The sequence below is a fragment of the Alosa sapidissima genome, chromosome 8, assembly GCF_018492685.1.
Source record: "Alosa sapidissima isolate fAloSap1 chromosome 8, fAloSap1.pri, whole genome shotgun sequence".
Taxonomy (NCBI): Eukaryota; Metazoa; Chordata; class Actinopteri; order Clupeiformes; family Clupeidae; genus Alosa; species Alosa sapidissima.
Genome location: NC_055964.1, coordinates 10654180 through 10669047, shown reverse-complemented (window position 1 = coordinate 10669047; position 14868 = coordinate 10654180). Strand labels below are relative to the sequence as shown.

Sequence of the window (14868 nt, the reverse complement as noted above, 5' to 3'; positions counted from 1 at the left end):
GGGCGGCGGTCATATTTTGTACCGCTCTGCGGTACATCTAGTTATCTAATGCATTGTAATTGCTGTGTGATGTGTGTGTGTGTGTGTGTTTGCCAAACACAGCATCATGATGACAGGCATGTGAGAGGACTATGTGTGTGTGTGTGTGTGTGTGTGTGTGTGTGTTTTTCTTTGCCATCCAGTTAAGGTGTTTATTTGGTATTTTACAGTAAAATATCATAAACACTTGTGCTATACATGCCTTGATATCCCATGCTCCCCCTATCTTTTATGTCCAGTGCAGCTGAGATCTGTCAACACTTCAGTCAAAATGCCTGCTGCAATGTGACATGTACTAATGGGTTGAAGGTAGCTCTTAAGTGCTCCAAAGCTCTCTAAAGGAATGTACTAAATGACTGTTAATTATCCCGACAATGAGCGGAAGCCACATTGCTAAGCAAAAATATGGCGATGTGAAAACCTCTTAAGCTACACACTTACACACACGCCGGCCTTTACACTCTATCATTTTGCAGGTAAATGCCATGAGGGAATGAGGCAATAAGCCCTCAATAATTACTGCGTTCTTTCTCTCTATTTCTGTGTACCCCTCTGTACCTCCATTTACCTACTCTCTATCTCTCTGTCTTTCTCTCTCTCTCTTTCTCTATATCTTTCTCTTGTTTTCTCAATGTATCCCTCTCTCTTCCTCTCCTCTTCCCCATCCCTACTGCATTCCCTCCCTTCTTCTTCTTCTTCTTCTCTATAAACCTCTTGCATTCTATCAGTTTATTTACACCTCTCTATCCCTCTCTCTCTCTCTCTGTCTCTCTCTCTCTCCCTTTTCATGACACAGGTGTATTTTCCTTTGGGGGCTTGCAGGTCCTTTCATGCTGAAGCTCTTTCTCCCTGGGTGGCTGCTGGGCCACATTAATCATTAAAGGCATCATCTGCTGCGCATGGAAGCCACCATCAAACAATCAGCAAACACTCTTCACACACAAACACACAGACACACATACACACACACACACACTCACACACACACACACACACACACACACACACACACTCACACAAACACACACATGCTAGGCCCTGGCTGATGATGTCTGGATCCACAGGCTGGAACACAAACAGCCTGTGGTTCCCCCCATGGCAGCAACCAACATTTAGAGAGACCCAATCAGTCATTGAAAGTGACACAGGCGAGCAAGTGACCGGCACTGTATTGAGAGTGTACAACTTTGGGTGTGTGTCGCACCCATCTGCACTGCCACTGGGAAATAAATGTGTGGTAGTACTGTAATCACTGCCATTACTGCCTCCACAAGGACATCTATCCTGGACAAATTACATGACAAATAACTAACAGCAGCAGCTACAACAGCCTGATGAGGAGTGTGAAATTTGCAAGATGCTCTCAGCAAACTTGGATGAATACTTGCTGTTGGAGAAACTGTTTCAAATTGAGTTTGGTATTTTGAGAAAGTGAAGACTTTGGGAAGGAAAAGAAATCCACAAAAACAGTGGGGGGGAAATCCTTGCTCCACAAATAGTGTGATACCATTAAAGAAATATTCTAACTATATATATATAAATATATATACATATATAAATATATATATATATATACATATCTGCTGCGTTATCCTTTGCAAGACTTGCTTTGCCACTATGCATTAAGAATGCATTTAGTGAAATCAAAGGCCGGCTCTGTGCTGAGCGCTTGCCATGACATGACTATGGCAGATGAGCCAACAGCCCGATCCCCCAGCTTCAAAGCCAGCTCCTGCCCACGTTGCACAACTGAGTTCTGTGTGTGTGTGTGTGTGTGCGTGTGTGTGTGTGTGTGTGTGTGTGTGTGTGTGTGTGTGTGTGTGTGTGTGTGTGTGTGTGTGTGTGTCTGTGCATGCGTGTGTGTGTCTGTGTGCGTTTTTGTTTATGTGTGATTCTGCTGTTTGTGTGTGTCTGTGTGATCTGTATTCATATTGGCAATCAGGTATTAAAGTATTAAACTAGGTCCATCATCAGACAGGATTTTGGGGGGAAAGTTTGACTAAGTTTTGATTTTGTTTGTTACCCAGTAAGAAACTCTCACCTCTCTCTCTCTTCCCCTCTTCTCTACCTACATCCACACTCCCCTCCTTCTGTGTGTCTCTTTGCTTTCTCTTCCAATTTCTCCCTCTTCCCCTGTTTCTCCCTCTTCCCTCTCTCTCTCTCTTTATCTCTCTTCCCCCCTCTCTCTCTCTCTCTCTCTCTTTTTCTCTCTCCCTCTGTCTCCCCAGCCGGCCTCTGTCCCTCTGCCTGTGTCTATGGCTTTTGTCTGTCAGACCGAGTCGTCGTTCCAGGACTCCTCTGCAAAGCTCGCGGTTCTGCATGGCCAAAGGCAAAGCAGCTGTCAGCCTCTCAGAGTACCACCCTTTGCTCCCTCTCTCATTCTCTCTCTCTCTCCCTCTTCCTCTCTTCCCCTCTCTCTCCTTTCCTTCTCTCTCTTCCCCATTCTCTCTCTCTCTCTCTATCTCTCTGTTCTATCTGTTTCTATCACATACTTTCTCTCTCCACTGCCCGTGCCTCTTCTCTCGTTTGCCCTCACTCTACAAAAGTCTTTTGTCCGTCTCCATACACTGCTGTGTCCTGGAGGTTTTAGTAAAAGTGCCCAAAAGCAGCTGGATCATTCCTCTCTGTTAATGAAGCACACAAACTCAATCTGTTTTGTTCATCACAAAACCATTAAGACACCTCAGGCCAGGGAATCAAAGTAACACATTATTCAAAAATTGTGTGTGTGTGAGAGAGAGAGAGAGAGAGAGAAAGAGAGAGACAGCGAGATGGGGGGCTATTGTGCATACACAGAGGGGTTTGTATGTCCCTGTGTGCTGGTCCATTTATTGATCTACAAACAGTTTGTGCTAGTTTAAGTTAATAATATAACTTCACAGTGGAATACTGGGATGTAGTTTGCTGCTACGCTTGCAGTTCATTTTAAATGAACGCTGGAATGGGCTTTTCTGTTTCTAATTTTCAGGCCATATTGACAAGCAAATATATGGGGTCCACGATTTTGCCACCTATTCTTTTCTCTCTCTTCAACTGTGATTTTCTAATTCTGCATCCTATATCCTACCATCCTACACATCCCCTAGAGGTAGACATCACTGAGCCTCTATGCTCAACTTAGAAACTCTCTCTCCTTCTCTGTCTCTCTCCTTCTCTCTGTCTCTCTCTCCCTCCTCTCTCTCTCTCTCTCTCTCTCTCTCTCTCTCTCTCTCGGTACACTTCAGCCTGTCACCCGTTTTTACCGAAACCATAGAGCTTCATATTTTCTTATTATGACCGCCGCGCAGCGAAGCGGCGGTCATATATCGTAACACCCCCAATTATCACCACTTTTGTTCAGAAATTCTAAAACAACGATGTTTTTTAACACTTCAAAATAACATTTACTAAATGAACCTTACATTTTTCAGTAGCCATAGTTGTGTAGATTTGAACAAAATCTGGTTTGGTTCTTAATGGGAGCATTTACTGCCTGAAATATCCGATTTTGTTTACCACGCTCGGAGTTATAGTGCTGGCCTGATGGGTCGCCTATTTACACCGTTTCAACGGCACATGGACGGTTAGACCGAGAATTCTCATCGTGAAATTAAAATTCCACTGGAGCTCCAAGCGGTTGTGTACACACAGCCTTACAACACTGTTTACAGCTCCTCGAGTCACGGTAAAATGTCATTTTTGTGCGTGGTTGCGTTTCTATAGGAGTCCGCTGTCTTGGTTTGTATAGAAATGGATATTAAGTGACACATACACGCAAGACGGTGGAAATACGGGACCGGTGGAAATAGGGGGAGTTACGATAGGTTTAGTCAGATTTTTTTTTTTTTTTTTTTTCTTTTTCGCATGCCCAAATTTCCATCAATGATTCCCGGGACACTGAAAGACCGGGGTACACGAAACTTGGTGGGCATGTAACCCCACATGGATAGCATGGAACCATCGTTTTTCGTTTTGATCTGTAGCCCCCCCGCTGGACTGGACCCCCGAAAGGAGGGTAGGGCAGACACAGTTTTCTGTGAATATCTCGAAAACCGTAGGGTTTAGGAGGACCATTTTTTTTGTTTGTATGTTGATCTCAAGGGGCCATGTCAACCCATTCCATAACCACTCATTTCATGTATAGCGCCACCTAGTTAAACACAAAAAAGTAAAAATGTGGTGTGGTAATTGAAGGTATCTGTGACCTAACATAGTCAAAACTGCACGAAATTGGAAGTGTAGGATCATTATGACACCCTCTGTAAGTTTTGTGGAATTCCGTTCATGGGGGGCCACACAATAAATTAATTTATGTTACTATACCCCAACTGGCCTGTAGGTGGCCGGAGACAGTTTTCTGTGAATATCTCGAGAACCGTAGGGCCTAGGAGGTCCACCTTTTTTATGTATGTTGGTCTTAAGGGGGCATGTCAACCCATCCCATTACCACTTATTTCATGTATAGCGCCACCTAGTTAAAAATTAAAAAGCAAAAAATTAGGTATTTTCATCACAATATCTCTTTTTCGTTTTGATCTGTAGCCCCCACGCTGAACTGGACCCCCCGAAAGGAGGGTAGGGCAGACACAGCTCTCTGTGAATATCTTGAGAACTGTAGGGCCTAGGATGACCATTTTGTTCCGTATGTTTGCCTCCAGGGGTCATGTTAACCTATTTCATGTGCACACATGTGCACAAACAGATACACACACACACACATACATTCACAGTAATCATACGTATGACACTCACACAGTAGACATATGTACGCTTGCATGCACAGACACAACGCACATACGCAGGCACACACACAAGCATGCACACACACACACACACACACACACACACACACACACACACTCACACACACACACACCCACACACATAACATAAACATAACACAAACAATGAAGAATTTCTCAGAATTATGAACAGGCAAGATGGAGGTGGGGTTATATAAAATGAATTTTACATGTGAAATCTATGAACTAATCATGTTTTGGTACTTGTTGTCTAGCAGATACCAGTGAGAATTGAGTGTGGATAATGCAATTTAGTGAGACAGTTAGAATCATATAGGCATTTCAGCGTGATTTCTTTTTGTGGAAAAAATGTGCTGGACTGGGCGGCGGTCATATTTTGTACCGCTCTGCGGTACATCTAGTTTCCCTATGCTGTAATCTCAAAAAATCCTCAAAAGGAAAAAGAACACATAAAAAAAAACAAAAAAACTTTGAGGTAGGATTAGTAGGAAGTTAGATTAGCGCCACTAATAACTCTGATCCACCTTAATGCTCATCAGTCCCCCGATTCCCATAACTCCATTGGCGCACCCAGAGTGATGGGAATTCTCTTACCCCGACTGCAACTAATCCTGTGCTAATGGCTTTCCCCCGCTAAATATCACTGACAAATTCAGTGAGCCAATTTAGAACCAAGGTGGCTGTGTGTCCCACTCCAACACCACAGCAAACCATCAGTCGGAATTGATAGGATGAGAGCATCTGCTTAAGGCACAGACAGGAAGATAGAGACAAAAGAGAAATTAAAACAATTAAGTGTAAAGCACAGGCACTGGGCTGAATTGTTGCCCTTTTTTATGCCAATGTGGTGCCACATTCGGTGGCATCCGTATCGCTGCCAAATGAGCTCGGCTGTGATTTTTCCAACTCCTCCGTGCCCTGTGGTCAGGGAAGACTCTCAGCCAAGTAATGAAGTCAATGCCTAGATAAATAAGGCTGCAGGGGAACACACACACACACACACACACACACACACACATGTACAATACATATAAACACATGCTGACACACTCATGTAGTCACACACAAACACACATACACATGTGCACACACATACACACACACACAAACACACACATGCACCACACACACACACACAAAAAGAAATACACAGTGCTACAGTACATGCTCATACACACCAATGCAGACACACACACACACACACATATTCACACATGAACACACACACACCCTAGGAACCCTCTACCCCCTCCCAGCACCAGCTGGTCTGCTAGTAAGAGAGCGGATGCAGCAGGGTGAGTGCCACCTCACCACCCCACCTGCCCACAGCCCCCAGTGCCAGGGCCACTCCACAGGGGCACCAGTGCAGGAGGGACACCCCACTCCTAGGTGGGAGATGGAGGGCTCGGTCTGAGTGCCAGTCTCTCCAGTGCCCCGCACCACAAGCTCAGCCACCTAGCGACAAACAGGCTGTCACATACTGCAAACATATTGCAACCCCCCCCCCCCCCCACACACACACACACACAAACACACACACACACACAAACATACATACATACATACATACATGCAAACCAACGTCACAAAGCTCTTCAGCACAACCCATAACCAGGTCTAGTGCGCTAATTCAAAATGTACTGTATACGCGTCACTGATGGTGGTAAATCACACAGATCGATCCCACACGCGCACACACAGCAAATCTGAATAAATAAACTAATAAATAAAAAGAGCCAGTAAATCGAACTGCTCCCCCACCATGAGGTGTTGCTACGGCAGCTGCACTGGGCTGATTTAGCTTCCTGTCAAACATTGCATGATGTCGTAGTTCCAGTTTTATCTCACACTTTCTGCTAAAAGAAAAAAAAAACGTGTTTGCTCCTTTGAGGAAGGGTCAGACGATGACAACCGATTATTTGAACAGCCTCTCACGCCATTATAATAAAGCTTTGTTGTAATCCTGTCAAATTGACAAACACGTTAACAGCAAACACAGCTACACAGCCATCAATTAAGTGGCTTTCGTGCTGTCATTCTCATTATTTAAGGTAGGCATTTTTATCTCGCCTACGCCATAGAAATCATTAAATCCTCAATCCTAGGACCTGTATAGAGCTGTTTTGACTCTGCACAGTGCATTTGCAATCTATCAGCACATCAGTCGGAATGCCCATGATCACAGTCACAGATTTTCCCATGATCCTCAGCTCACAGCCACATGGTCATCTGTGAATGAATTAACATAGTTGGTCATTCATTTCAGTGGGGTTTGTCCCATATTGTTCATGCATGGTGATATTTCCAGTTTTATTGGAAAGAGTCTGTCAGGAAGTATTTCTCCCGCACTGCACAGTTGCTGGCCCTAATAACAGCCAGGCCTGTTTGGCTCTCGGCTCAGTAATGTGTTACTGTACTTCGAGACTAATAGCAAATTGCCTAATTTCAGGGATGCTATAAGGAAACAATTATCTTCAGCCTTACCATGCAAGACCATATTGAAGATCAGTTGTATTTGTGATCTCGAGGGGCAGTCGTGGCCTACTGGTTAGGGCTTCGGGCTTGGATCCGAAAGGTTGCCAGGTCGAGCCCGACCAGTGGGAACGGCTGAAGTGCCCTTGAGCAAGGCACCTAACCCCTCACTGCTCCCCGAGCGCCGCTGTAGCAAGAAGCTCACTGCTCCGGGTTAGTGTGCTTCACCTCACTGTGTGCTTTGTGTGTTCACTAATTCATGGATGGGATAAATTATGCAGAAACCAAATTCCTTGTATACGCAAGTACTGTATACTTGGCCTAAAAACCTAATTTACATTTACATCTCAGGATTACCTACAGTATCTTTAATGTTTGCACTGTGTTTTCAGTGCAACGAGATGTCTAATGTTCTAGACATGTTTTGGGTGAAACTGTGCCTTTCTTATAGCAATGTGAGTATTTTCATTTTGCAAGGAGTTGCATAGAGCATGAGAATCACATTTTTCCCCAACCAACCAGAGAAATCAGCATGTAATTGTATGTGAGATAGAAAAGTGTCAACACACACAGCCACAATCTCTTCTCCCCATCTGCAATGAATCTGTGCGGGGAAACGACACACTAAACAGTGATTATTCCAAATTCACATTCCAGTACTGCTGCTCCGCACAGATTTGATAGCTTACGCTTTATCGTCCTCTCTTAATATTCTCCACCTTTCCCCATCGTTTATGAGAGCTGCCATTTCTTGTTTTCCACACTAACATCACTTTTCCACAGTTTAGATATCTGACTCAGCATGATACCACATCAATTGATAGTATATATATACGAGTAGATGTGTGTCATTTATGGAGAAATATTTTGAAAGCACTGCAAAAAAAGTGAGCTGGAAAAGCTTCTGCAAAATATATATTATATAAAATATATAATATATATATTTATTATAAAATAAATAAATAAATACACATACAAGACAATAGCTAAGTAAATAAACGAATAGAAGTTTCCCTTGCAGCTGGTTCCCTAAACTTTGATTCATTGATTCGTGCTCGTTGGTGCTCTTGAGTAATGACTCGTGCATCTTGATTAATACGGGTCTTATGAGTCCACTGTCCTGCATTCTATCAATGTCCGGCTGGCAGTAAGAACACTTTTCCGCTCTACAGACCCTGGGTCCAGCCATCACTTTCCCTGGGCCCTGCTGGACATGGTGCTGGTGGCAGCACATTAACCTGGGCAGAGCATTACTGAAGTGAGTTCCTGTTTATGAAAAAGACTTACAGAGAAAATTACAATCCATTCCCATCCATTCCATTAGTCTACTTAGTTATTGCGTTAGTGTGTTAAGCTTATGGTCAGGATATTGTGTTGTCTCACCTTTTTTCTGTTATATTTATTTCCTAGGGTTATGTAAAAGACACCACGTATGATAAACAAATAAATTATAAATGAAAAACTCAGAAATAGCTTCATGAAAATATGAAAATATTTGGGGATGTAAACTTGAGGTTACACATTGTTTGATAAGAGACATTTCCCTTTTAGGGGTATCTGCAGGAAATTAGCTAGGCAGCAATGATACCCTGGGCAATATCAAAACATAAATCCTTTATTATCTATTATGAAAATGAACTGAATATAATAAATAAATAACTTGATATCTCACAAGTGGTCGACTTTGGATAATTAAAGGCCAGATGCATATAAGGCAGGAGGGAACTGAGCAAGTAAACAGTAAGGCTCAAGCTGTCAGAATAAAAGCTGAAAAGTTTCTCTTATGTATTCAGTGTATTCATGAATTAATGACTGACTGTGTTCCTGTTGTCAAACAACGACCCTCTGACATTAGGGTGGTGTCAATATCTGTTGAAGTGGATACATTCTGACAGAAATACCATCTATTCTACTCTAATTAATTATTAATAAATTTGATTAAAATGCCAGCCTATTTACACCACATTTCAAGTGTCATCGCCTGTGTTTTAATTAGGCCTTGTTGGATTAAATTGGCTTTTAAATGGTGATAAGATCCTGCACTGTTTCAGTTCTCTGAAAGAAACAGAGGCTTGTGTCATCAAAATCTGGTTTACTGAATCTGGTTTACTGAATTAGGAACAATCTCATTGTCCCATATTCTGACTCAAAAATGCACATATTCTTGTCCACCAAGACAATGAACAGTGTGGTTAGCACTGCAGGTCAGAGCCAAATTAAAATAAAGTCATTAACTGTCTCTGAGGTAAATATGGATAAAAATTGATGATCGGAGGAATGCTCATTTAGTTTCCTTTTGTTTTTGCTTTGTCTTTGGTCTTAGGAGGACCATAATTGAGAGCCCAGATCCCACACAGGCAGGCTTCCATTAGCTCCAAGCGAATACAAGATTAGCAGCTTGGCGAGCAGCATATTGAATTATGAGATGGCATTGTATCAATCAGAGGGTCCGTGACAAGCATTCATGGATGGAGCAGAGATCAAGGTTGTGCAAAGTAATGGCGCCCCTAAATGAGATCGATGAGATTGTTGTGGCACCGTTCATCTCCCTTTTGTTTTAATTGATTCCCAATTTGCATTTCAAAATTGAAAAGAAAAATCAGGGACTTACCCTGGGTGCACACAGACAGTAGCAGCAGTGGCAATCACACCGATGAAAACACTATGCCAAACAAAACACTGCTTCTATTGACTGCACTGTGCTGCGTTCCTCAGTACTCAGTACTGACCACCTTCTAATCAAAATGTGTTAAAGGATGATATGACAAAATACCATAAAAAATGTCTCTGAGGGCCCCAGCTGTGGCGCAACTGGCTGGGGCACCTGCACCATACGCCGGCGACCCGGGTTCGATTTCCGCCCCGTAGTCCTTTCTGGATCCCACCCCTGCACTCTCTCCCATTCGCTTCGATTCACATGTCTCTCAGTACTAATTGTTCTGGAATTTTCTGAGGTTATCCCAGAACTTCTACCATTAAGTGTGCCTGTAGATCAGCATAACATGTATATCTGTAGCACACAGGCTGTGACTCAAACATTCATATGGCCCATCAGCAAACAGGCTGGCTAAATGCTAAGTCAGAAAGAAAGATTTGGCAAACTTTGGAGTGGTGTCTTTCTAGGCCAAGTCATTAAAAGATCAAAGAGCTCAATCTGAAGCCTGTCAAAGTCTTGTGGGCACGACGAGGTTCATCGTTGTTCGTCAAAGCACCTCTCGTCCCTCTTAGGGCGCACCCCTTGGCTTTTCACATCTCTTCTGCTCGCAGATTCTCTCCTGAGGTGATTCAACAAAGCTCATTCATCACCTTTGAGTTAATGTTCATACCAGCATGTAAAGTGAGCTGCAGCACTTTTCCAAACTCTCATCTCACACTCTGGTGATTTAGATCAAAATCTCATTGCCTTGCAGAGATGAGGTTACGACCGCGCCAAGGCTTTCTGCCACAGCTCTGTATCTGAATGGATCAACGATAGATGTCATGGGAGAATATTCGACTTTAGGGGATGGTGAGATTCTCTTTACCGTCACACTCCCACACCGGATATCGTACACCAGGCGAGAGGTCAGCATGGCCGAACAAATACATGAAATCCAACTAAAGCAACCTACTGACTTTGACCACTAACTGTGCATTCTACAGAAAAGAAAGGATCTGACAGGGTCCTACAGGGGGCTGCATCTACTATAGCCCTCTGATGAACAGCTTGATGGGAACATGTGAGTGAGGGGAGGTCTGTGACTAAGCCTTGCTCAGAGGAATTAGTATCCATTAGAATATGCTCCCTGGGATTCATTTTGGGCTCCGTTTTGCAAGAACTGCTGGCTATAGACAAAAAGTTCAAAGTGTATTAAGCCTGACATTCGTTCAAGACATGTTAGTTCTTTTACAGAAACACATGAGAAAAAGTTCAGGTTGTGGCTCACTATTTCACTGTTATTTTATATTCTAGGCGATCTTCAATGTGTAAGTGAAGGCTTACAAGGCCATTCAACATTTATTCACGTTTTCTTTTTTTCACCCATTCACCACCTTTCTAATCCTCGCTTTGTATATCAAGTATTTTCTTGTGCTTAGAGAGCTCAATACAACAGTTCCTCTCAAGGTTCCTACATTTAATCATGACATACACATGTTTCTGCATTTCTGCAGGAGATAGTCAAGGAAAAACAATTAAACCAGCTGAAAAAATGAAGGAGTTTAATTGCTAGAGAGCACTTAAGGTGGGTGACTGTCATGCAATGTGACACAGATTAGTGCTAAGCATCTCTTCACGGACGATTTCATGTCACGGCAAAATGGATTCATACAAGCAGCACTGAGTGTTTTGTGCAAACAAAAAAACATATATTTTCTTTCAAATGCTCTTCTTTTTTCTGAAGTGGCAAAAGATTGCAACAAAGAACAAAGGAGAGGGTCACCCTGACAATTGATCCCAGGTCAGCTCAACGACTCCAAATCAACTAAGCACAGAGTGTAAACACTGATACATCTACATCCTCTTTGTACTGAATTCAGAAGCTATTACATTTCTCTTGCATAAACACAAAAAATACGCAATACACATAAGCACTGTGAAGAATAACCCTTACAGATTATCACAACACAACTACCTAGTGGTTGTATGTGAAGGCCAATAACAGTCGGGTGGGTTCTGATAATAAAATACCTATAGGCTACACCGGGAGTCATGCTCCTTCCACCACGTCAGCCTCTCTAAGAAAGACAAGAAGAGAGAGTGAATGGAAGAGACAGTAAAAAAAGATGCGAGACAAACAGCAGATTCTTGTTGTTTTGATCACATCATTGAACTGTGGCCGGCATGGCACTTCCTTTGGAGGCCCCAGAGCTCTATCTATCTACAGTGTCTCTGCTCTCTGAGGATCTGCATGCATGTGCCCCTTATCAATACAGTGATCAATAATGGCGATTGGATGTGGCTGGGTGATGTGTGACTGTGTGGCTTTGTTTTCTCTCACCCGCCGCGTCTCCTGTAACACCGTATCCGTAATGCTAGTGGTGTTCACATTCAGAGGCGAAGACTGAACAAAAGGCACTGCAACCTTGATTATCATTCATTCACCATCACCATGAGACCCTTCTCAACAACGGCTCCACTTAGATCTGACGTAGAAATATGTAGATTAAAAGAACTTCAAGGACTGAAGTACTTGTGTAACCCTGTACCTTCCACCTCCCTAGGACATTTCAGTCAGTCTCCACTCACACCATTGTTTCACTTTGGAGAGCAATTGTAGGTTACCTATTTGACCACAACAGCTCCTCTATCATCACACCTCTATCATCACAATGCATTCCCATATCCATTGATGTCAAAGCCACCAAAATGAACTAAAGCTGTATCACCAGGACAACAGTCATACTCTGACATGTTCTAACAGGGAGATACAGGGAATGTCTATTTCAGTACTGACATAATGCTTCCTTGTCTAAATAAAAAACAAAAACAAATCAGAAGCCTCATATGAATAATCAAAAACAAAATGTAATTGTATTGATCTTTGACGGTTAACTAGTCCCTATAAACGAGCAAGATCCAGGCTCACATAACCATTTTATTCGACGTTTGGCTACTAGCGACCTATTTTATTGACTCTTTCTGATTTATTATGGATGGACTTCCTTTAGTGTTCTTATTGAATAAACTTGATGGTATGTAACGTCCACCTCATGTAGGCTAAGCCAAATGACAAGCGTGCTTGATGCAATGAGGATCTACAGCGCGCTACATGCTCTATCCATCAGTCAACATCGGTAACCTGTCAAACCAGTTAGGATACTTGAGGTGTGCTTTTGTCTGAGACATGAATAATATTCCTCGAATGAACAGACACCCACTGTCCACAAAATGTGGACAGTGTCGTTTGCCATATATTTAGTAGCGTAGGAAATAACAAACAGTGAACATACTGTTCTGAATAGTAAATAATGGAGAGCGTGTTATTGAGCTACTGAATGAAGTTTAATACTGCACGCAAGCAAGTCTATGCTAGATTACAACTACAGAAACTTACAGGTGAGAAGGGTCAAATACAATATTGTGTTTCTTGCGAGCTACACGTTCCTACGAAAACATAGGCTAACTAACTGTATACGAGATTGGTAGTCTAACATAAATGCAGTTGTATGTGTCAAGCTTTTGAACACGGTCATCAAATTACATTTGGCAAGTTATACTGTAGCTCAAAAACAGTTTTTAAGGTATACGGATGCACGTTCTTAAACACCAGTTTTACTTTCCAGCAACATTGTAGGCTACTTCTGTGAAAACTAGTCATGGTTTCTTATCATGGAGTAGGCTATAAAAGAATGTGATGTTAATTGTAAATTTTTTAAGTCGGTCGTTATCAATTAAAGATGAAAAACAGCAGCCTATTTCATCCATAGACTGGGCAGTTACAGCGTAAATTATCGTGTTTTAGACAAGCTTTATGCATTCACCATCAAAAGACCTTGCTGAAACGATACATGGTTGTCAAAGAGGACAACCAGCCTTTTATAACATATGCGGTTAAGGAGGCAGAACAAGAATGATATGGGAGTGATGTCCTGCATTCCGTCTATTGGAGTGGTCCGAAGTATTTCAGCACCACCACAAAGAACAGCTCCACTGCATCAAAACTCGATCGGCATTTCATTCTAACCTCTCAGTTTAAATGACTCACCTCCGAAAGACCACAGATAGGTGTACACAAGCAACAGGAGCGGCAGGCGGCCCATCCGCGACAGCAAGCCTTCCAGCCGCCACATCGTGATAATATGAAATGTTTACCTCCGGAGAGCACGGAAGCGATTTTATATCACTATGCTTGCCCACATTTTCAGTTATTGCAAAGGACCAGCTGTTCGCGCATGACGTCATTTTGAGGGACTATTCCGAGAAGGCCCCTCCTTGCTCTTCTATGATTGGACACTCTGACTGCTTGAGCACAAGTTATTGGAGGCTTAAGCTGTCATTTTAGGAGAGATGTAGAGGTAGCCTGAAAGTAGCCTAAAGGTTTCAGAGAAAAGCACCGTGATGACTCTCTCCTAGGGTTTCAAGGAAAAGTGAACTAAACGACTATCTGACATTAATGGAACTCTAAACATGAGAAATTGCTTAATAAAACACAGGAGGCAAGATGGGTGTTTTTGTGGTTTTTATGTAAGCAGTGGGCTGAAAGCAATAATGACTTCAAGAATGTATGCTAAGACAAGTAAGTCCAGAGTAATTTTCCACTTGCCCTGGTATAGCCACTAAATCCATGTTAAACTGACACTGGTAGTAAATTGACAAGCCAATTACTAGTCAATCATAGTAGAAAACAGTGACACTGTAGCCTAATGTGTGCGTTGTCGGCTGCTGTGCCGCCTACCTTCTTTTGTCGAACTTGCTCATTCTTTGCCAGTTTGTAAAGATGATTAAACATGAAATCTTCCATAGCCTACAGTTACGCTAGTGAGGGAACATTAGCATAGGCCTACAGTTGTTTGGAGAGTCAAGGAGGCTACTGGCGCCCCCCACTGCTCAGCCGAGAGGTTAACAATGAAAAGATTCATTGCTCAGCTCTGAGAAATCAGGTCAGTTGATAAGATAAAATCACAAAACACATTT

The 14868-nt window shown here is 42.6% G+C and overlaps 1 protein-coding gene across 1 annotated transcript in view; it reads right to left on the bottom strand.

The window, feature by feature from the left end:
- Positions 1-14077, bottom strand: part of tmem8b (transmembrane protein 8B) — a 117714-nt gene extending 103637 nt beyond the window's left edge. Inside the window, exon 1 of the mRNA XM_042100107.1 lies at positions 13940-14077. Within this exon, the coding sequence (XP_041956041.1) occupies positions 13940-14024 (85 nt within the window). The 5' untranslated portion in view covers positions 14025-14077. The remainder of the gene's footprint in view (positions 1-13939) is intronic.
- Positions 14078-14868: the final 791 nt, after the last annotated feature.